At 40.0% G+C, this 23,766-nt stretch overlaps 1 protein-coding gene and 1 long non-coding RNA gene across 2 annotated transcripts in view; one reads left to right on the forward strand and one right to left on the reverse strand.

The window, feature by feature from the left end:
* Positions 1 to 19,607: 19,607 nt before the first annotated feature.
* The window catches only part of LOC121689781 (fatty-acid amide hydrolase 2-A-like), a 49,345-nt gene continuing 45,186 nt past the window's right edge, over positions 19,608 to 23,766 (forward strand). Inside the window, exons 1-4 of the mRNA XM_042069895.1 lie at positions 19,608 to 19,926; positions 22,180 to 22,262; positions 22,849 to 22,988; positions 23,289 to 23,498. Of these exons, the coding sequence (XP_041925829.1) occupies positions 19,738 to 19,926; positions 22,180 to 22,262; positions 22,849 to 22,988; positions 23,289 to 23,498 (622 nt within the window). The 5' untranslated portion in view covers positions 19,608 to 19,737. The remainder of the gene's footprint in view (positions 19,927 to 22,179; positions 22,263 to 22,848; positions 22,989 to 23,288; positions 23,499 to 23,766) is intronic.
* LOC121689794 lies at positions 20,063 to 21,767 on the reverse strand. The gene is made up of 3 exons (XR_006024875.1): positions 21,684 to 21,767; positions 21,337 to 21,340; positions 20,063 to 20,330 (listed from the first exon to the last, which is right to left on the reverse strand). It is a non-coding gene; the product is annotated as an uncharacterized LOC121689794 (long non-coding RNA).

Genomic DNA, 23,766 nt, shown 5'->3' on the forward strand with positions numbered 1-23,766 from the left:
GCTTGTGTACTGTCTTGATTGAAACATGCTTTGGGCACAAATGATAGGCTATGTTTAGGGCAAAGAGAATGGACATCTCAACATAAGGATACATTAGAAGATGATGATTGGTGTAAACTTTGTCACGACATGATAAGCAGTTCTGGCGCTTAAACTGCAACGTTCAATTCAGTCATAAATCATTCAAGCGTAGTGCTCGTCATGAAAAGAAAACAGCAGCTTAATATTTTTTAGGTGTTTAACAGTAATAGGCGCACTGTTCTTAGCAGTTATGCCGAAGACCGTGAAATTAGGCATTAAATCCTACAGTCACTCTGTTTGGAACATCGCAGTTCGGGTTTCAAGATTGTTAAGATTCAGTCAATGCGTAGAGTATGGATCGTCTCAAAGTTTGGGACAACCAAACAGCAGTGTAAGCAAATCCTTATTGTTAGGTTAATTAGAAAGTTTCTGCTCAATGACAGATTTTTGACGCCATCTAGTGGAAAACTGATAATATAGGGTACCCATTGATAGGCCTACTGCAGATATGGAGTGTGTTTCCTACAAAACTGTATACTCGTGTGCTCGCTGGCTTCCCACTTCATCATAATTAAGTTCATCCATTAATTCTCGTTGATAAGTTCCCATGGACAACCATACTCTTCTCCCAGTGTGTTATGCACAACCAGTAAGTGAACTGTGTTCAGTGAAGCAAACCAAACTCCGTTTTTATGAGCCAGGATAAGGAGCGCCTTGCTCCTATATTGACTTCTCAATGATACGATAAGTGAAACTGAAATAGGTACGGCAAGGTAACGTTATTTAATATAGCACATTTCATGCACGAAGGCAATTCAGTGAGCTTTACACCATCGGAAAGAGTAGCAACAAATAATAAGTAAAAAAAAGAAGGGAGACAATAACATTTAAAAATCAGTCAAGCAAATAAAATGAAAAAAAAAAATAAGAGTTGTTTTTAGATATTTTTAGGTGTTTTTGTGGTTTTTAGGTAAAAGGTTATAGAACAACTCATTAAAAGTCAGAAAATGTATATAAGAGTCAAAAACGTGTGGTGCAGTTGGAACTATTATTATTATTATTATTATTATTATTTATTTAAAGAGGAATGCCTCTTGAGATGTGACATCTCATTTTCGAGAGGGTCCTCGATAGGACTGGACAAAGACAAAGGTACAAGGACAAGATACTACAGTACAGTAAAATACAACATACACATTCACTCACATACAGCCCCCTTCCCCCACCCCCAACAGCTCCCATTCCCTAAAAATACATACATATATACAACAAGCATACATCTTCATATCCACATATATACATACAGAGACACATATATGCATGCGCACAGTACATACATACACATATACGAAAATATAGACACGTACGCTCACATATCTATAACAGAGCATATTGACAGATCAAAGACACACAAAAAAGCATTAATGAAAACAATTACAACGATTATTTGCTTTCAGATATATGAACAAAGATGTCTTGAAGCGACTCAAAGATGTAATTGATCTTAAGGCCCCAGGCAGGCTATTCCAGTCAAAGGGAGCCTTGTATTTAAATGAACGCCTGCCGCTTTCTTTGGAGATATGTGGTACTGTAAATGATAGATATTCGGTGTGCCTCAAACTATAGTTTGTTTGGTAAGGTATTAAATGTTGTTGCAGGTAGAGTGGATAACTAAGATGTATGCACTTAAAAATAAGCTGGAACCAATGAAACTGTCTCCAGGCGTTGGGTGACAGAATATTCAATGAATCATACAGGATACAGTGATGCGTCCTGTATGAACATTTCAACACAAATCTGCAAATGCTATTAAAGACAACAGTCAAAGGCTTAAGACAAGTCTCAGTGGAGTTCTGATATACTACATCAGCATAGTCTATAATTGGAAATAATAATTGCTTCACAATTCTCAACCTGATCTGCTGTGTAAAACAATTATTGAAACGATACAGCATCCTTATATTACAATTCAGCTTTCTTATAGTATGATTGATGTGGGTTTTATAGGAGAGTTGAGAATCAAGCCAAAAGCCCAAGTATTTAAATTCATCAACTCTGCCAAGAGCGGTGCCATCTAAAAAGTTAATTGACAAATTTGTTTGTTTAACAGTAGATCTTGTTGGGAAAAGCATACAGTATGATTTCTTTTTATTCAACAGGAGGTCATTACATTGGAACCATTTTTGAATAATATCAAAGTCTGTCTGAAGAGTGTTCTGTATCTTAGAAATATTAGAGTTGGAATTATAGATCACTGTGTCATCAGCATATAAGTGAATAGAACAGTCTGAGCAAGCTTGTGGAAGGTCATTGATAAAGACTGAAAATAGGAGAGGCCCTAACGAGGATCCTTGAGGGACACCCTTTTCCATAATGGCAAAGGAGGATAGACTACCCTGAAAGAGGACACACTGTTGCCGAAAATGTAAATAAGAGCTAAACCAAAGAAGAGCTTGTTTAGAGAGCCCAACAGCATGAAGTTTGTCTAAAAGCATGTAGTGATTAACAAGATCAAAAGCTTTGGTTAAGTCTATAAAAATCGCTCCAGTAGACATATTATCATCAAGGGATGATGATACATCATTGGTGAACTTCAATAAGGCAGTTGTGGTGGAAAATTTAGGTCTGAAACCTGATTGATGTTGAGACAAAATAGAAGACGCATTAATATAATTATATAATTGATTAAATATTAGCTTTTCGAAAACTTTTGCCACGCTACTAATAATGGAAATAGGTCTATAATTGTTAAGGTCAAATGGATCACCTCCTTTATGGATTGGGGTTACCCTGGCACACTTCCATCTTAATGGGACCTCACCAGTGGTTAAAAATTGGTTAAATAAATCAGATAGTGGATATGACAATATATCAGAGGCGACCTTGATGAACTTGGTTTCCAGACCATCTAAGTCTCTACCACTGCCTGTCTTTAGTTCAGATATAGCTCTCTGTACATCGACGGGACTAATAATTGAAAAAGAAAAAGAGGTAGGCCTATCACAAGAGTATTGAGCCATATTTAAGATGTTGTTGGAATTAGGAGACTGGGTTTTGCAGATGGAAGCAAAATGCTGATTAAAAGCATTTGCTATTGCAAGTGGATCAGAAAGAGTATCATTTTTTAATCTAATTTTAGCTGGAGCACTTGGATTAGATTTGTTAAATAACTCATTAAGATTTCTCCAAAATTTCTTGGGATTATTGTAGTTATTTGATAGAGAACTTTTAAAATACTCAGATTTAGCATTCCTTGTTTTTGTAGTACATATGTTCCTTATATGTTTATATGTTTCCCAATCTACAAGGTCCTTAGTCGAACGATATTTGCCCCATGCCTTATCCCTTTGTTTAAATAGTGTAAGTAGTTCACCACCAATCCAGGGTAGATGTCTTCCTTTTACCCTTACTGACCTCCATGGAGCATGCTTATCAATAACTTGGAGAACCTCGGTGTGAAAATAATTCCAAGCATCCTCAACAGCGGGAATTAAGTTAAGCCTATCCCATTTAATATTCAATAGGTCTTGAATGAAATGCTCATCATTAAAGTTTTTCAGTTGTCTTACTTTAATAATTTTAGGTGGTAATCTTGGTAGTCTCATTTTCCATATGCAAGACACAATAGAGTGAGAACAATGAGATCAAGTAAAATTAGATAAAATACAGTAAAATTGAATAAAAAGGATGAAGTCCTAAAAATACATTATGAAAAAGTCATAACACAGAGTGCAGCCATAAATAAATAGATTAATACTCTAAAGTAGGCTAACCTAGAAATCTAGACGCACCCTAGCGGCAGCTTGCCAGGCTAACTCTAAAGATCAGTTTAGGAGAAATAATTTCATCAGGGAGTTCATTCCAAAGCAGAACTGCCCTGTAGCTGAATGCTGCTTCACCATGTTTTGTTCTGACCAGGGGTTTTCATAACAAGTGCTTCTCCTGTGAGCTAAGAGGTCTTGGTGGTGGAAGGTTGAAGCATGTCCAGGTATGGTTGAAGCATGTCCAGGAGGTATTTTGGTCCTAACCTATTCAAAGATTTATAGGCACGCCGCAGGGACTTGAGTGATTTGATCTGTTCTCTTGTTTTTTGTCAGAACCCTCATTGCTGTGTTTTGTACCACATGTAGTTGCTTAATTGTCTTTTTGGGAAGGCCTAGTTCTACTAAAAGGACATAGTAGTAGTCGATCCTCCTGGAAATATCAATCATGTTGTCATAAGACCTCTTTGGAAATATTTTTCAGATGGTAAAAAAGCTGATTTGGTCATTGCCTTCATGAAGTTTAGCTTTTCACATGAGCATTATTTATATTTTTGCTGATGATGTTAGAGAAGAAGCCTGACCAGTGATCATCTAACCAGCTGGTATTTAACAGAAATAAGAATGTTTACAAGAACCCCTCAACCCAAGCCAGGTTTGTGTTGTTATCCATGGAGTCACCTTCAGATACTTTACAATCCTACAGAGGGTGTTTCAGATGACACAGGGGTTATCTTAACATTCCTAAGTCAAAGGATGGCAACCAGATTTCACTGCATATAGTTATACTAAAACATTTAATTCAATGAGAAACCCATATATAGAAATTATAGCACATTTCCATGGTGCTTTCTGTTTGCCAGTGACTGTCTGGGGGACTGACTGGGGGGGTTATAAAATAAATTAAATTATGTGTACATTTAGTGACTGTACACTTATCGGCCTGTAGATGTTGGTGTTGAGCGAAGGATTGCTGGTAGAGGATGATGAGTATGGAAGAATATTAGACTCAAATGTTTTGTACGTGTGTATCATGTTTTGAAACTGTAGAAATTATTTGTAACTGTAAAAATGATTTGTACAAGTTGTCAATATTTCAAATATGCCCTACACTTACAAATCTAGTCTACGGGTACGGATCGGTTTTACAGCTACAAATCATCCTACAGTTAAACATATTTTACCATTACAAATATATTCTACAATTACAAATCAAAATTCTACACACAAAAAGCTGTCCTACAGTTCCAAATATTTTCTGCAGGTGCAGACTTTTGCACCACCTTAGGGATGAGAAGCGTCTCGTGTGTGTGTGTGTGTGTGTGTATCAGGATTTGTAACTGTAAAACCAATTTGTGATTTAGTAAAAAAAATAACACGAACGATTTTAAGTATGTCCTTCACTTACAAATATATTCCACAGGTACTAAACCTTCCACAGTTGCTGTCTTTCAATTACGAAGCTATTCTGCCATTACGAATCTCTGCTGCTTGCACAAGTAAATTTGCTGCAAGTACAAACACTTTTGAGACTGTTCTGGCACTTCCTGTTTAAAGGCCAATGGCGATGCTCAGGTTTGGCTAGCCAATCAGGAATCTAAGTTCAACGTTGGAGGTCAGTAAATGTTGATATCGTAGTGTTATCCAATTGCGTCGAAGTCCGGAATCATTCAGAGTAAACATTGGTCTAGTGTTATCCAATTGCGTGCAGTGAGATTTTCAAATTGCATGTGTAACAGGACAAGGTCCACGCCCTTTGTCTAGCCCGGTAGTGCCATTTCAAGTGGCTCTCGGCATTCGGAGGCGAGCCAATCATTGTATAGGAGCTGCTATAAATTCCAACATTTATTTTGAAAAGCCAGCTGTGCATCCAGTGACTTTCCTGGTAGGTAGCCTAATTGTGGCATTGCATTCGTTATAACTTTTCCCATATCATGCTGTGTAGTTAACTCAGATTTTGGGGTTTTAGGACTGCCGTCAGTTGCAGAACATGGGCCATTAGCTCCCACAAAAAGTCATTAGTAGAGTGCTGTGCTGCCTTGCCTGCCACCTTGGCCAAGAGTTTTTTTTGTGCTAATAAACCTGTTTACCAACATATCTGTCTGTTGTGGTGCAAATTGGGAGGACTAACCAAGGTGGGTGTTATAGGCCCCACGACAAAAGCACCTTTATTCCCCCTCAAAAAAGAAATGCATCCATAGACATTTAGTGGAGAAAGATGTTTCCCTCCTGTTGAGTAAAAAGAGGGAATATAAGGTGGCCAACAATTTGACTAAGTATCAGAGGATGGAATTGAACTCGACTTGAAGACGACAAAACAGTGGTGATCCAGAGCGCAGATAAGGGTGGTGCTATTGCCATCATGGACCGGGCAGCATATGATGGGGAAATTCAGAGACAATTGAACAATACTACCTTCTATCACAAATTGAATCGTAATCCTACACAGGAATTCAAACAGCGTATCAGAGGGAAGTTGGATTCCCTTCTAGAAAGTGGAGAAATTACAAAACAAGAACATGCTTTCATGGTAGTAGACTTCCCTGTTACTCCAGTTTTATATACTCTCCCCAAAATCCACAGAAGCTATACAGATGTACCCCCTGGACGGCCCATTGTGGCAGCTCGACTTCGAATCCATCATTAAGAAACATTGGCATATTATTGACTCTGATCCAGCACTTACATTTTTCACCACACCTCCTCGCATTGTGTACAAGAGAGCACCCAATCTCAAAAACATGGTGAGAGCTCATCTTCACCATTGACTCCACCACATTTTTTACAGACTATTCCATTTGGGAATTACAGATGTGGTAACTGCCCCCAATGCAACTTCACACAAAACCAGCACTTTTAATCACCCACGCACAGGAAAACCTCATGACATCAAAGGTGTGATCACCTGCAACACCAAGAATGTCATCTATTAGCTCAAGTGCCAGTGCGGCTTGGCCTATGTTGGTAAAACGACTAGACCACTAAAAACAAGAATCTCAGAATGCCTCTCACAATGTATCCACTCTCAGATATTGCGTCATTGAACTGGTTAAACAGCCCTTCCGTACATAAGAGAGAAACATACTGGATTTACACACTGGACACTTTAGCCCCAAAAGGGTTGAATGAAGACTTTGATCTGAGGCCATTCTTGTAAACTTTTGTAAATAATTGTGTAAATATTGTAGATACTGTGGTAATGTTTTGCTGACTTCATATGACATGTTATGTCATGTTCCCAGTGTACCTGTCCACTGCTGTGGGATTGATTCTCACATAATTGTCCTGAACTGTTGTAACACACCCTAGTGGTATCCTTTACTATCTCTCTATTTCTTTATTGTTTTTCATCTATTATCACTACATTCTACAGTGGTTGAGGCGCCTTTTTAAACATTTCAAATATTCCAAACTAGGCCTAAGGCTTTGCAGGCTTGTCCTTTCCTTCCTGAACTAAATATTTTTGTTAATATTTTTGTAAATGTTTGAATATGCATACATTTTGATATTTACATTTATATCTGTATTTATATCTGTCCTTTCATGATGGAATTGCACTTTAACGTGATTGATCACATGACCTATCATGGATGTATATATGGAGGTGTGTCTCCCCACTTGTTTCATGTCTGATGAAGGGCTGGGGCCCGAAACGTCACATATGGTGATATAGCCTACAAATAAAAAAAACGCTAAGGAGCAGCTTCTGGTGTGCAGACTCAACGTTCTTCTACTTGCTTGTGGAGATTAGCACACTAGAATAGAGTACTGTTAGAATACTGTTGGGTTGTGGAGGTTAGCACACTGTAACGTTACAGCACAGGGTAATCCCAATTTTATGGATCAAATTTATTCCAATCCAACTCAAAACACAAAGTGAAGGTTTTATCCAGATCAAAACCAAGAATAGATTATGTGATCTAATCCAATTTCAGGATTCTTGTTTCCCTTTGAACAACCCATTTTCAAGATTTGATCCAATCCGATAGCCGACATCCTATCCAGTAACTGAAATCCGATAACCGAAATCCGATCACGTTTCTTTTGAACAATTGGGCCCAAACAATCAAAGCATATGTAAACTAAAAAGCTATGCTACCTCATGTTCATTTTGCTCGGACCCCGTTAATCACCGCTTGCGGTTATATTTTGTTTTGAATCTTGTCAAAAAAAAGAAAGGCATTATTAAAAGATTAACCAAAAATGTCTCTATTCCCCACTAGTGGGGCCCGCCCCATACTTTGAAAACCACTGACATAGTGGATATCTGCAGCTGAATTGTATATCTGTAATGATAAACCCCATACAAATGAATGGCAAAAGTGACATCATTTGTCCTAGGAAGAATGTCTTTGTGGATATCTGAAATGACAATTATGCAGGGCTAGATTGGCCATCTGGCATACCGGGCATTTTCCCAGTGGGCCTTCATTTACATCCCGCCTAGACTACTGCAACTCCCTATTTATTGGCCTCCCCACTAAATCACTTCAAAGACTACAATATATTCAGAACTCTGCAGCCAGACTAATCACTCATACCAAGAGATCTGCACACATCACCCCTATTCTTTCTCAGCTTCACTGGTTACCGGTTCTGTCCTAAATCAAATTCAAAATTATACCTCTCACTTTCAAAGCCCTCCATGACCTTGCTCCTCTTTACCTCTGTGACCTTCTGATCTTTTACACTCCTTCCCGCTCCCTCAGATCCTCGAATCAAAATCTCCTCTCTGTCCCCCGCACCAGACTCTCTACTCTAGGTCGCAGGTCTTTCAGCGCTATGGTCCCTAAGCTCTGGAATTCCCTCCCTCAATCCCTCCGTGACTGTCCCTCCTTTCCTTTCTTCAGAGCTCACCTCAAGACCTTTCTGTTTCAGGAACACTTTTCACCTTCCGCCACCGCTTCACTCATCGCAAATGCCCTTTTTTTTACTGTCTTTTTTTGCACAGCTGAAGACGCACTGTCACGAGATATAAGCAACTCCTCTGCAGGATAAATGTATTTTTATTCAATCATTACTAAAACCTAGCATAGCCTTCACGCATTTGCACTCGTCTATTATTTGAACTCATTGGCAAAGTGAAACTAACTTCACCAAGGAGTCAGTCAACGACAAGACAGTTATATGCAGTTACTTTCGCTATTGACTGACAATGGGTTACCACCGAAAACATAGGCTGGAAAAAGCAACACTTACCCTAATATTGCTCAAATGACTGAATAAAACAACATTTATCCTGCAGAGGAGTTGCTTATATCTCGTGACAGTGCGTCTTCAGCTGTGCTCTATACGTGTCTCTCGCCTCTCCCCTAATCACTTTTAACCGTCATTACCAATTTGCAAATGATGGTGAATAACTACTCATCATGAGATGTACAGTATTTTGTAATATCTTTATTCTAATTATGTTTCCCATTGTAATCGTGCAATTTGTAATGCTTTGCATGGACGTGCGCTGGTGTGAGTTCATGAATGATAGAAGGATGGTGCGTGCACCTGCCAATATGACTGTTGAGATGCGCTATTAAAATAGCATATGAACAACTTTTCATATTGACTTTTGACTTCTTTGACTTCTGACCAGGTTTAGGTGGTGTACGATAGAGATTTTTAGACAACGCGCCAGGCCCCTCTCTAGGTTGTTAATTACCACACCCCTGGGCACAATGTTTAAAAAATAAACGTGCAAAATACCGAATTAAACTTTGCACAGCTGGAAAACGAACTTTACGCCATGCGCTGGTGTGCAAAATACAGCCGTTTGACATCACGCTTTGCGCCATTAAAGGGAATGACAGATGTCATTCTCATTGGTTTAAATAATGTTACGCCCCAAACACACCCATGACTGATTAAGAAATCTAGGAATACCTTGTTGCGCCATGCGCTCGACGTTTGATAACGAAAACACTCCCAATGTGGACTGGACAATAATTATCATTATTATTATTGTTATTATTTTTATTTTTTTTAAGTAGTTCAAGTTTATCATTCACTCACAGGGTGGGGAAAGGAGAAGGAGAAAGGGGGAAAGAAAAAAAAAAAAGGAAAAAATGTGTGATGATGACTGCAGACAAAGTAATTGTTAAATGTAACTACTATGCTTAACACAATAAAGTATAAAAAAAACAATATGACTGTTGACAAAGCGCTCTTAAAATAACATAAACAACTCGCCATAGACTTCTGACCAGGTGTATAATAGCGATTTTTAGACAATGCGCTAAGCCATTCCCTAAGTTGTTAATTGCCACACCCCTCAGCGCATTGTTTAAAAAATAAACGTGCAAAATAAGAAAATATACTTTGCGCCGGGTGGAAAACGAGTTTTGCGCCATGCGCCAGGGTGCAAAATATGGCCCTAAGTCAGCAACAGTTTGACCTTCAGTGAGGAGAGGTAAACAAACGTAGGCTATTACACGGCAGAGGGACAAGTGATCCTAAGGAGAATGTATAGCGCGGCAAACGTAGCTTCATAATTAACGGGTTCACATGCTGCAGATGATGATGACAATTGATGTGACTCGATCAGTCAAACGGCACAGCGTGCATTACTTTAGCATTGTTTTATTGCTACCATTGTTCCTTAACATGGTCACATTTCCAGCTGAACCCAACACATTAACAAGACGGGTTTTTTTTTTACAGTAATACATGGCTAGGACCACCATATCATTGGCTATCATATAACATAATATTGAAATTATTTGACTATGGGTTCCACTGGTAAATGGGTGAAAATACAATATTTCAAGTCATCTTCATGCAAAAGGCAACTGAAAGATTTAAATAAAACACTAGACAGCCTACTGTAGGCTACAGTGTAGTAGGCTACTTTAGGTTCTTCTAGCCGAGCCTTCTTTGACAAGTGCTTGTATTTAGAGCTATACTTTAATATAGAGCTTGTGTAGCCTACTTCAGCCACCTCGGACTACCAATGAGTCAGAAAGAGTGAGTTAGTAGGCCTACAGTCTCATTCACTTGCACTGCTCCGTGGCACTTAGTTCAATACACATATGGGTAGCCAGGATTGCATATTAGTGTGGCTGACCGCTTAGTGGGCCGTTCGGGCCAAAAATCCCCGGGCTGATTTTTTGTCCCAGTCTAGCCCTGCAGTTATGAATAGGAAGAATGTAGTTGCGGATATCTGAAATGTTCTTTTTGACTAGGCAAAACTGAATTACAGATATCTGATATCCAGTCTAGCTGTTAAATGTTAAAATTGCTTGACATATCAATCCCCATTTCGCGCCCATAGACTGGAACTACAGGCCTACGACGAAGTATCTTGCTCCGCCTAAAGAACTCTCCAGAATAAGTCCCGCCTCCGTAACTTCCGTATCCATCCAACCTTCGGTCGTCAAATGTCTATGGGAAATAACATGGCGTTTTGAAGGATCGTACCTGTCAAACTCTGTAGGTGACCAAGTAGAAAAAGCTGGTGGGCAGATTGGCCTACACACTTCTGCCATCTAGTTTCCACTGGATTTTTTTATTTAAACGGCACCGACAATCAAAAAATCCAGTGGCAACTACAGTCGCAAAGTCACGGTGACGGGAATTATAGGCGTTTTCAAGTACTTCCGGTGTTATACGGTAACTGGCTTTCATGTTAAAGGAATTATCCGGAGTAAAATGCACTTTAGATCAATTTACGGATGATTGGGAGTACATACGTTGAGTTGACATCAAAATCATGTCATTCGGATGTGTTTTGAGAAAGTTCGATTTTACCGTTTTTAGTCAAAACTCGTTAGCCTGGAAGTGACCAGGGCAAGTCATTTTGCCGCTACAAAACGCTATTTTTATACCTCTTCTACAGTTCCAAACAACATTACACTTACGTGGTAGTGAGTAGAGGGTCCCTAAAGCCAAACCGAAGTATCCCGAGGTCTTTATGTGGTCGGATAGAGAGTCCAGAATGAATTTCATCAAGCCAGTACCTTTCCGGAAATGTTACTGCTGCAGCTGGCGTCTTTAGGGGAAAGTCCGTAGGAGCTAATTGCCGAGTGTGGAGTAACCAGGGGGGCAGGCGAATTCCCAGAAGTAGAAGAATCAACGTAGGCTGGAGGGACCACCTCTCTGCTAACTCCCATAGAAGCCTATTCATTCTAGGATTTTTTTGAAATACCATAACTTCATATAACATATATCCTGTGCCGATATTGTAGCTTCTGTGTAATCCACATAAACACTACAAAGGCAAAACAGACTCCACTACCTCGTCCGTAACGTTGGTTACCCGTAAGAAGAATGGTTAGCTTGTTCGGTTGGAGGGAAGCTAGCTTTGACGTAATCTCTCTTTCGCGCCGTAGGGAGATAACCGCATTGTTTGGATAAGAAGCTCAGTCCACCTTACTGTCTATGACGGTAACTCATAAGCAAAACCTAGCATACACAACCGTATGTTAAGGTAAAGCATTACACAGAGGTAACCTAATAATAATAAAAAAGTAAACCTAATTTTTTTAAAAACGGCACTAATCATTTCAGAGGTTTTCGATGGATTGACCGTAGGTCGGAAAAGTGGAAAGAAGATTAGCTTCAAGGCTATAACTTTTTTGTTTTGTTGACTGTTTTTGAAGATGATCATGTATGGTAGCTTCAACATTAACACGACTTGGTGAGGATGATATTAATAATAATACATAAATAAATGTTTAACTTTGATGACTTTGAAGGCGAAGGAAGTGTGAGAAGAATTTCTGTGTATCTATCATATGAGTTACAAGATTCAGTTCGATGGATAACGTCACGAAGTTAAGTGTGAGTCTGCGCAGTACTGGGGGGACCAACTGAAAAATCGTTCTATTTGACTCAGTGCCCTCCCATTGAAAACGACGGAGTCTGTTCGTCCATTTCTTTTACTGTCTATGGGAGTAACACGCTCTGGAAATTCACAATTTCGTCGCCGTTTTTAAAAAAAAAAAAAAAAACATAGTCCAGTCCATACAACTTCATTTCAATTTCGAAAGAAATACTGGCCTATGTTTTAAAAAAAAAAAAAAAAAAACGGCGACGAAATTGTGAATTTCCAGAGCGTGTTACTCCACACTTGGCAATCGACTCCTACGGACTTTCCCCTAAAGACGCCAGCTGCAGCAGTAACATTTCCGGAAAGGTACTGGCTTGATGAAATTCATTCTGGACTCTCTATCCGACCACATAAAGACCTCGGGATACTTCGGTTCGGCTTTAGGGACCCTCTACTCACTACCACGTAAGTGTAATGTTGTTTGGAACTGTAGAAGAGGTATAAAAATAGCGTTTTGTAGCGGTAAAATGACTTGCCCTGGTCAATTCCAGGCTAACGAGTTTTGACTAAAAACGGTAAAATCGAACTTTCTCAAAACACATCCGAATGACATGATTTTGATGTCAACTCAACGTATGTACTCCCAATCATCCGTAAATTGATCTAAAGGGCATTTTACTCCGGATAATTCCTTTAACTGGCTGGACTGTTTACTTTGCCTCTGGAGTTAACGTAACCGCCCCCTTCTTTTGCAGATGTGTTCAGCTGATGATTTAGCCTCTGATACCTGGCCGCAGATTCGTCTGTTTAACTGAAGTTCAAATAGAAATGTTTGTGATGCTCCACTTTGTTGTTTAATAAAGCTTTACAACACGATGTGTCGGCGTTGGAAGTGTCAGGTTGTCTGTAGTAGCCTAGCAGGGCTCTCAAGTTTTGAAGTTTGCAAGGAGTGAGACATATAGCAACTTTTTTTTTTTTGTAACAGTAACGCAAATAGTTACTTTCCCTGGTAACGAGTTACTCTTATCATAGAGTAATTCAGTTACTAACTCATTTACTTTTTGGAACAAGTAGTGAGTAACTATAACTAATTACTTTTTTAAAGTAACGTTCCCAACACTGTTATTATGCCTATATTGTTATACATGCACTTTCACTTAAATGTTTTGTGACATGCACATCAGAGGACTGCTTTACTAATGTAAGATATAATTAGTTTCATTGCTTTTGCATGGTTGCATGATGCTTGCATAAGAAAAATACTTCTCAAAACAGCAAGAATGATATGGGTGCTATTGTTTTGGGATGTTTCCCTCATGCAAGCATCATACATTGGTAGGAAATGGAGAAAAAAAATACATGTTTTTAAATGAAGTTAATTTGAATGCCTGAATGTAAGGATTCAGGAAACACAATACCAGCTTTTTTGGCGAGCAGATAGATAGGCGTAAATCACTGATCTGTTGATCTTTAACAGATAGAAAGAAGGCTAGCTTTTGGCCACGTTATATTCAAATTCGACTATACATTACTCAGTGCTATACAATAAAACTACACTCAGTGTTATACAATCTCTGCTCTGTTTCTATGGAAGTTCCAAAAATCAACATTGTTCTATTAAGTGTCGTTAAACAATTAAATAGCATTCAACAGGTTGAAGCGGAGCTTTGATACCAACGTTATCGATTAGTTTCAGTTTCTCTCACGCAGACGCCTGCATTGAATGAACGCTCATAGCCTACCAACACTTTATTGTATGGCTCCATGTTTAATGACGTCGATAGCAGAAACGTTTGTTTTCTTTTTTTGTTGGTCCGCGGGATCAACTGCGCAGCAAATTTATCAGACGAAGCACCTGGCCTAATTTCACTCCACGACTCCGCGGACCAGCAGTCTCCACGTTGCGGACCCACATCAAAACAAAACTATTTCCTGATTGGTTGAGAAATCCTTTTTTTTGATTGGCCGATAGGTTAGTAACTGAACAGCAGCTCTCTGAGCTGAATGAGCGCACAGACAGCAACGTTGTGTGACACGTTTGTAAAAGCCCTTAGAAATTTCTGTGCGGGCAAGTTAATAATTTTTCGGAGTGAGAAATGCCATGTGTGGCGTGTGGAGTCATTGAAATGCGTGTGTCTCACGCTCAATGCGTGAGACTTGAGAGGTCTGTGCCTAGGCTACATGCGCTGCATGAATATGCTACCAAATAAGGGACCGTTCGTTATTTATTTGACCCCCAGGGGGTGCTCAAGCTCGCAATTTGTATAGCTAAGCTAGGCCACCAAACAGAGCTCTCCCTCAAACTATCTAGGCAGGTTATGTCCAATGAAGGAAGAGGAATGGAACTGATGTAATCAAAAAATATACATTTATTAGACACTAGACAGACACTATAAATACACTGATCGGCAATCAGGACAAGCAAAATGTTCCACATAGGCAACAGTGGATGAAATTCTACAATAAATAACAACGAATGAATAGGTCTTCCAGATGAGTTACAGTGTATAAAGTCAAATACATTAATAAATACTTCACATACACAATCTAAAAACACTCCAATCTGCAAGAGGCACTTCACACCAAATGGGCCGTACACACAGACACGGCGTTTCACACTTCACACTAGTGAGCACTGCAAACGAAGCACTGTCCCCATAAGAAATATTGCACCATTGCCAGGCCGAACACGTATTACAATGACTGGCAGACAAACAGACAAAGAAACAAACAAAACATTTAAGATAACAGGTTACCACCAGCAGGCTTCCCCCTAGGCCCACCTAAGTTCCCAGTAAACATTCAACAGATGTGGTAGGTTTCCGAGGCACATACATACATTAATTGAAATAAAACAGTGGCTTGTTGGACAGACGAAGGCAATCCTCGTTTTTAAGACCAGCCAAGATGAATTAGACGAACCAATAAAGTTATACCAGTGTGGATGACTAATAGCTGTGCACACTCTCGCCAGCATCAGCGTTGCTTGTTGCTGCAAACCAGTGTGGATTCACTACTCGCTATTATGCGAGCAAAGTAGACTTGAAACTGCGTGTACCATTTACTGGTCACCATACGCACAGACACCAGGCCGAGGTTCTCCTGTTTGCACAGCTTATTCCACAAAGCTTACTCTTCAACGCACACCGCATTATTGTTCTCCTGTCCGCATCTCACTCCACATTTAAAAGGAAGCGAGCGCTACTGGTACCACCTGATCCAAATAATCAGCGTCAGTGGGACGGCCTTCAAGCTGCGCTTCCTGTCTCAACCACCCTACCCACTACATTTATAAACGGGATCACCGGAGGGATTTTGAGTGCTTCGATTAAAAGTTGCATGACCCTCCCCTGCCTGCTATATAATTTTCAACGACCCTCCAGCAGCATTTTCAAAAATGACATGACCCTCCCCAGCCAATTGTCGATGTCTTCCACCCACGCTCTTACGCGCAATGAAAACACATCAACATATCTACTGCCGTAAAACCAACCTCTGCTTTCTGATCTTACACATCACACTTCACCAAGATGGTGGCCATTTCAGTAGATTTACTCACTAACATTGTTGTGGAAACACAATAAGCATGGAAACTAAATGCACACTTCCTGCAACTGCATTAGCCTACTTGAAAAGTTACTCCTCTAGTAAGTATTCACATGAAATAAAACAATAAAGCATCGAGACCATTCAACAAAGCACACTGGGTAATAACAAATTCAACACATGAACTTGTTGCTATGGACTCATCTCTAGGCTTCCTCAGTCATTGTAAAGCTGCTGAAGCTGAACATTATCCAAAACTCAATTTTTCAGACGAGCGTCAATTTGGGAGCTTGCTACACTCCTTCCTTCTCAAATGACTTGAAAAGGCCGTTTGCACAATTTCACAAATAATCACAGGGACCGAAAAATACCTAACATGCCAACTTTTTCCGGGTTTATCATTTTAACGTTTCCCCGCTGTCTTGCCGTTTTAATATTTTCCCGTAGAATATCCCATATTACTGTAATACTCTCATAACATTAGTCCTGCATTCTGGCCTGTCTCTGTGTTGTCCTGTTGTTACCCCTTGCCCTTCCAGTGAAACATATGTATTCAAATCATCGTTTTGCTTGCTTGAATGCGAACTCAGAGTGATGTTAACCTAGGCCTATTTAAGTTAACGACGTGGTTGTCGTGAGAGCACGATTCATTAGCGCTTGCAGTGTTCGGCCGTAGGCTATGCCTACGTGCGCACCTGCCATGCTACTCAGCTAGACAAAGAATTCCCCCTGTATATTCACTCCAAGTTGGCCTACCATAACTTACCAACTCTGTAGACCATAAACTGGCTATTTATATGACCAAATGTATTTGTTCAACTTTATGAAGCAGAATTACGCACTGCTACTTGGAACGTAACACATTTTTGTTGGCAGGAGAGAGAATGACAGCGATTAACAAATTGCACTTGTTGCTGGTTACCAATAAATACTATTTTTTTTTTTGCAAACAACAAAAACAGAAAGGATGGAGACAGCAAAGCTAGAGATGGGCAGGAACGAGGTCAATTGGTAGAAATGCTTGTCAAAACGTTAGGAGCTGGATGTGTGGATGAATGAAGCACAAGTATGCTTTATGTTAAGCATGCACACTGTTTAAAGTTAGGCTACACGGTAAACTACAAGTAAACCAAAGTTAAATTTAACTTTTTTAGGGCTGGATAAAGTTGACCAAATGGATATAGGCTGTTAGGCGTGAATAAAGTAGGCTACTTTGTTGCTCCAACCCTTCCAACGTTAATGGGGACGAATGTTGACATTTTCCGTGTTTTGCGTGAGAAACCTGGGAAATCTCCCTTATTTTCATTGTTCAATGTTGACAGAGCTATAGAACGAAAGAGAACGTTATATGGCGACAGAAATCAACAATCAAACAAGCCACTTTGATTTTTTGCTGTTTTCATTAATACAAAGGATGGGTGACCCTCCCTCCTAGACAAAAAAAAGTTAGGTGACCCTCCCCTCAACAAAGAATAAAAAGACATGACCAGGGGTGAAAGTAGTTTTTATTTCTTGGTGGTACTATGATATAGAGTTATAATGCGCGCCCAGAGCGCGCGCCGAAAATTTCACTTAGCCTAATTATTTATTATTTATTTATTTGTTTATTTACTGTATTATAGTCTACTTATCAAGCATTCACTAGGACTTCTTATCACTCTAGTATCACTCTTTAACCCACCTGCATCTGTTTTTGATTATGAATAAATTGCAAACACTTAATTTCAACATTTATTTATTTATTTAACCTAGTTACTCTGCTCGCTCCCACTTCCAATCAATTTTTTTTTATATAGGCTACTGTATATCATGAAACACGTTTCTTTGAGTCATGCCTTTTTATTTGGGAGACTGCAACATACTTCTGTCCGCTAAAACACTTTCATTATTGCTGCGCAAGATCTGGTTAAGCCGTACACGCACTGTCTGTCTCCTGTCTCTCCAGCGAAACACTGCACACATAAAACCAGAATAGGCTATTGAAACATCAACATATTTTTCTTTAGCCTGTATGTTTTTTTTATTTGGGAGACTTTCCAAGAAACGTCCGTCTGCTAAAACACTTTGGATACCAGTGCACGTTGGCGCAATTACTGTAGGCTACTGTACGCGCGCTATAGCTTGCTCGTTGTCTGTCGACAACAGACAACGTCAGCTGCACGGGAGGTTTAGACACAATTCAGCTGCACGGGAGGTTTAGACACAATTCAGATACAGTTCAGAACGATGTATATGAAATATATTTTGGGGGAAACGTGTTGCTTCTGGTAATTTGACGTTAGCAGTTGTGTTGTCATGCTGAAAGTGCTATATTTTTCAGAGACAGTATAGTTTTCTTTCCGGTACGGCGTACCCTCTCCAAATATTTTAGTGGTACTCCGTACCGGCCAGTACCGGCTTACTTTCATCCCTGGACATGACCCTCCCCTATTTTCCTCCGGTGGCCCCGTTTATAAATAACGAACGGTCCCTAAATAAAACTAAATAAACTCCACGTGGGTCTCGAACCACTAGCCTACTAAATTAAACTGCTTGCATGATAACCTGACACCAACATGCTTGCGCCACTAACCAGTTGACACTTCTCAGCGAAATTGGTAATACTAGGCCTACTATGAGGTCACCTATGTTATTGTGTTTGGCAGGTTAACACAGCGGATTATGGTGACTGACTACTGTGTTATCTTGCAATGTTGCCCAAAGTATCATGCAGTTTACAAACGTTTCACTGATTGCTGCCAGGCTGTGGCCGCCTCTACTTGAAGTGTCTTATTATGAACGCCAGCAAATAAATAAAATAAAAAAGTTCAACTATGAGATTCGAACTCGAATGACAAAACTAGAACTATAATCTGCATATTAACCTGATGCATATCACAACGAACGTGCACCACGCATTGAAACGCACAATGTGCAGGAAAAGTCTATGTCTTCATTTTACATATCACAAAAGATATGTAATATCAAATATCACAAGATACACGTAAGCCTAGGCTGTTTACGTTCGTGTTTTGACATGTTAACATAGGTTTGAGATGTATTGGATTATATTTTAATAATTTATTTCTTATGAAGTGATAAGTTGCATATGTGGCTCAACAGGTTGATGCGTTGACAATGTTTTCCGGGTTCAATCCTCGCCACAGTTTTTTAAATTTATGCATTTTTAGACCAGCAATGCTTCCTCAATTTAGGCTGAAGATAGACTAGGTGGCCGCGGGCAGCCTGACCAGCAGTCAGTGAAACGTAAAAACCATTAAGCCTAGGCTATACTTTGAAGGTCCTGACACTTCCAACGTCGACACATCGTGTTGTAAAGCTTTATTAAACAACAAAGTGCAGCATCACAAACATGTCCATTTGAACTTCAGTTAAACAGACGAATCTGCGGCCAGGTATCGGAGGCTAAATCATCAGCTGAACACACCAGAGAAGGCGGTTACGTTAACTCAAGAGGCAAAGTAAACAGTCCAGCCAGTTAACATGAAAGCCAGTTACCGTATAACACCGAAAACTAAGCTCTCTCTGAGGAGGGGCGGGACTGTGATGCTCTATATTAGACAGTTCAGCCTGAGCAGAATGTGTTAGACTCTAACAGTTAGAGGCTTTTCCTGACTTAAAGCATCTGAGCGAAGTTTACACATCGCCACCATGGCGCTCACCTACTTCGAACGATTGCAAGTGTGGGTTAGGCGTGCGTTCATGGGCGTGTTATATGCTATATTTTGGTTGCTAAGTCCAAGACCGACCGCTGGTGCACCTACCAAAGTCCCTCCAGTCACCAACCCGCTGCTGAAGCTGTCTGCTACGCAACTTGCAAAGAAAATTCGTCGGAGAGAGGTTTGCATCATAAAGTTTTTTTTTTTACTGTAGGCTACACAATTCTCATCGAAATCACCTGTTCCTGTATAATGTATGTCTGCTGAAGCATCCACACAAAATGCTCTGCAAACAGGAAATTGTCAAAGTAAAACAACGAAGGTTTTGTTGGGTTTCGAACATGAGTCTCACGGAGGCAAAATGTCTCCACTCCACATTTGATGTTGTGTTTTAATGCAGAAAAACACCCGGGTCAATTTTGGCTGGAATTACACTTTTAGCACTGCCAGTGACGAGTGACGACACTATTTGACTAAGGACAAAGTCTGGTCTATTTTTATGTGCCTACGACCTTGCTTAAATTGTGTTTTGCAATAAACAAGCAGTTTATTACCAAATTTGGCACATTATTACAAAATGCTAGCCTAGAAATCTAGACGCACCCAGCGGCAGCAAATTCCAGTCCCTCCAGGAATTCGCGATGTTGCGATCGCAACAATTAACGCAAATTCAGCAAATCCAAGTGAATTCTGTGCGACCTCGCAATTTTGTCCAAACACTGCATCTTTTTCGCAAATTTGACCAATCGTCATGGTTCAATTTCACCTACCACAACAGCCCCTCGCGCAGAATATTGACTCAGATGCCACACTCACCCCTGCAGACACCAGAGACTGCCCTATAACTTGTTCACTCCTCTGCAGTTTTGATGACCATAAATAGAATGCTAACGTTAATGATCTGCTTTACTTGCATCTGTCATCTCAACCTAGTGTTGCTAACCTGCCTAAGCTATGAAAGTAAGTTAATTAAGGCCTACTTGGTTTACTGACATTTGAGTAGGCTACAATATGTAACCCATCGACAAACGTTTACACCTGGAGATGTCCTTTTAGCTCGTGTCATGTTTGCTAGCTTGTTGGCTCAGTTTGTGTAGTGCAGTGCTACAAAAATCATATAAATTAATAACATTGTAAGACATTTACCTCTTCTATGATCCAAGAATGATTTCATACGAGTTATTTTTAAACATTTATTTTAACTAATGACATAAAAAACATCCCGAATTCTATCCACATATCGTAATGCACTATGCAAAAAGTTATTTCCAGTCGTAGCCGAACACAGTGAGATGCAAGCGTTCCAATCCACTTAGATATGTTATTACGCTACTCTCACGTCCTTAAAGTGGCAGGCAGTCAATTAGACTTACACACCACCAATGTAATAACATTAAAGAAAAGTGTAGTCTAATAGTTTAAATCAATATGAAATTACTAGATACTTAGTTGGCTATTAGTAATTATGCAAGTCACAGAATATGAATTATTAAAAAGATATGAACTTAATATGAATTACAACATATGAATGTATTGAAACATATGACATTATGCCATCTCTGTCTGGGGCTCTGGGGCTGTCTTTTTGAACAGTTCTACGAAAGGTTATACTGCTTTGTGAATTACCCCAGTCAAAGTATTTACACAAATAAAGTAGGCCTACTTTGATTTTCTGTAACCCTTACTATTTACCTTTACTTATGCTTTTTAATAAGCATCAAGATGATCAGTGTAATTTTGGTCTTACTAACCTTAATTATTCTCAATTAAAAAATAATTTAAAAAAAAATCGCAACTATTTTTGCAATTTTCACTTCCTCTCGCAATTTCTTCGCAACAAACAGCTGAAAACACTGCAACTTCCATTGCAAAAGTTGTCGCGAAATCAGGCATTTTAGATCGCAACAATCTCAAGAAATCCTGGAAGGACTGAATTACATTGGCTTCCAGCTTTAGCCTAATGACGTGACAATGTATTAGACCTGTCAAGTTATTACATAATGCGTTGTTAGCCTACTGTCACACTCACATAAGCATAGAGCTCAGTAAATCGATCACTGTCTATCTTGCAGTACACTGTAGCCTACTAGTCCAGGCAAAGTAGCGTTTTACGACAGACTAATTGTAAAAGCATTTTTGGCAGCTTAAATAATTTCTATGAGGTGTCCAGAATAACATACTAAAAGTCCTATGCTAAACAAAATTATTTTACAATTAGTTCTATTTTTGGCTTCAAAATGAGAGCTGTCCTTTTCCTGGATTATACCCCCTCTCCTCTAAGTAATGCCAAGAACCGGCCTATGCACAAGGCTTCACAGATATGCATGTGTTTGCTTTGTTTGCTGAAAAATGTTGAAAAGTGTGAGAAGCAAATAGAGTGTGCACAACATGTATCATCTTGTACTACAGACTGTTATTTATTGTGTGTATGCAGTTGTCAAGTGTTGATGTGGTCCAGGCTTACATTGACCGCATCCAGGAGGTTAACCCTCTACTCAATGCCATGGTCAAGTTCAGGTAATCCCCATTCTTTGGTGTGTGGTATGTGTGTGTGTGTGTGTGTGTGTGTGTGTGTTGCAACATGTATGGCAGTGGTAGGCTACAGGTTTATCACAACAACATAACTTAACACCCACAGCACAGGTAGCCAACTTTATAAGCTGTTACCCATGTCCAGGAACTGCCATTAGAGCATCTTTCTCTCTTTCAGTTCAATCATACAAGCTTGTCATGACTTTATTAAAGCAGTCAGTCCTCCACTAGCCCCTTTCAACTACTCTCTCCATATAGATATTAAACTGACCAAATGTGTTTAAATAAAATAATAAAGATATGGGCACACCTGCACAAAGCACATCAAAACATATGTTGTCAGTCATCCACTAGCTTCCGTCAACTCCTGAAACAGTCCACATGAGCTAACTATACTGCACCGCTAATCCAAGTAGTGCAAATATTAATGGGCTTGGGCTATCAACGGGCTACTGCACACCACTATATGGCTAATTTTTGTATGTGACTGGATTTTTAACCAGAGACACAGATAGGCAGACTCTCTTCCTCCCTCTCATTCTCTCTCTTTCTCTCCCTCCCTCCCTCCCAGGTTCTCTGCTGCTCTGCAGGAGGCTGCTCAGGTAGACAGACTGATAGAGGAAGAGACTGAAGGAGGAGAGGAGGCCCTGGCTGAACGACTCCCTCTGCTTGGGGTCCCACTCTCCGTGAAGGAGTCTTTCGCCGTGCAAGGTACACGCACACACACATTTAGATATGTTACACTGAGTGTCACTCTCAACAACGTCACACTAACACATAGCACTAATCTTGTCTTTTAGTGTACTGTACCCCTCCTTTCGTAGGAATGCCAAGAACAGGGCTAGTCACAGGCATGGATGTGTTTACTTAGTTTGCTGAAACATGTTGAAAAGCATGAGAAGTGTACTTTTGTGCAACTGTGTGCACAAGAGTATACCAGAGCCTTTAGTATCACATTAGTCACAGTTTACCTTGCAGTGTTGTGTACTTCCTCCACCCTTTCCCTCTTAGGAATGCCACACGCAGCTGGCCTGGTCTCCAGGGCAAAGGTGTTGGCCAGTGTGGATGCGCCAGTTGTGACCTACCTGAAGCGAGCAGGGGCCATTCCTATGGGGGTCACCAACACCCCGGAGCTCTGTATGTGGATCGAGAGCCACAACCGCCTTTACGGACTCACCAGAAACCCCTACAGCCTGGACCGCACAGCTGGAGGGAGCTCAGGTGAGTGTGTGTGCACACACAGAAAACACACCAATATGCAGACCTCCACTCTGCTTGAATCAGAACAATTCAAGATTGTTGCAGCACAGAATGACCGGTCAGCTCGGTGTTCACTGAAGGTTAGCAGCATTATCAACACCACAGCGCAAATTAAGTTTAATAGGCTACTCATGCATGCAAATTAGTTTTTATCACAAAGTCAACAAAGTCAATCGCGGAGATAATATTTGTTAGACTGGCAATGTTATCAGCAGTTAGCCACATGCAT

Source organism: Alosa sapidissima, chromosome 18 (assembly GCF_018492685.1).
Source record: "Alosa sapidissima isolate fAloSap1 chromosome 18, fAloSap1.pri, whole genome shotgun sequence".
Classification (NCBI taxonomy): Eukaryota; Metazoa; Chordata; class Actinopteri; order Clupeiformes; family Clupeidae; genus Alosa; species Alosa sapidissima.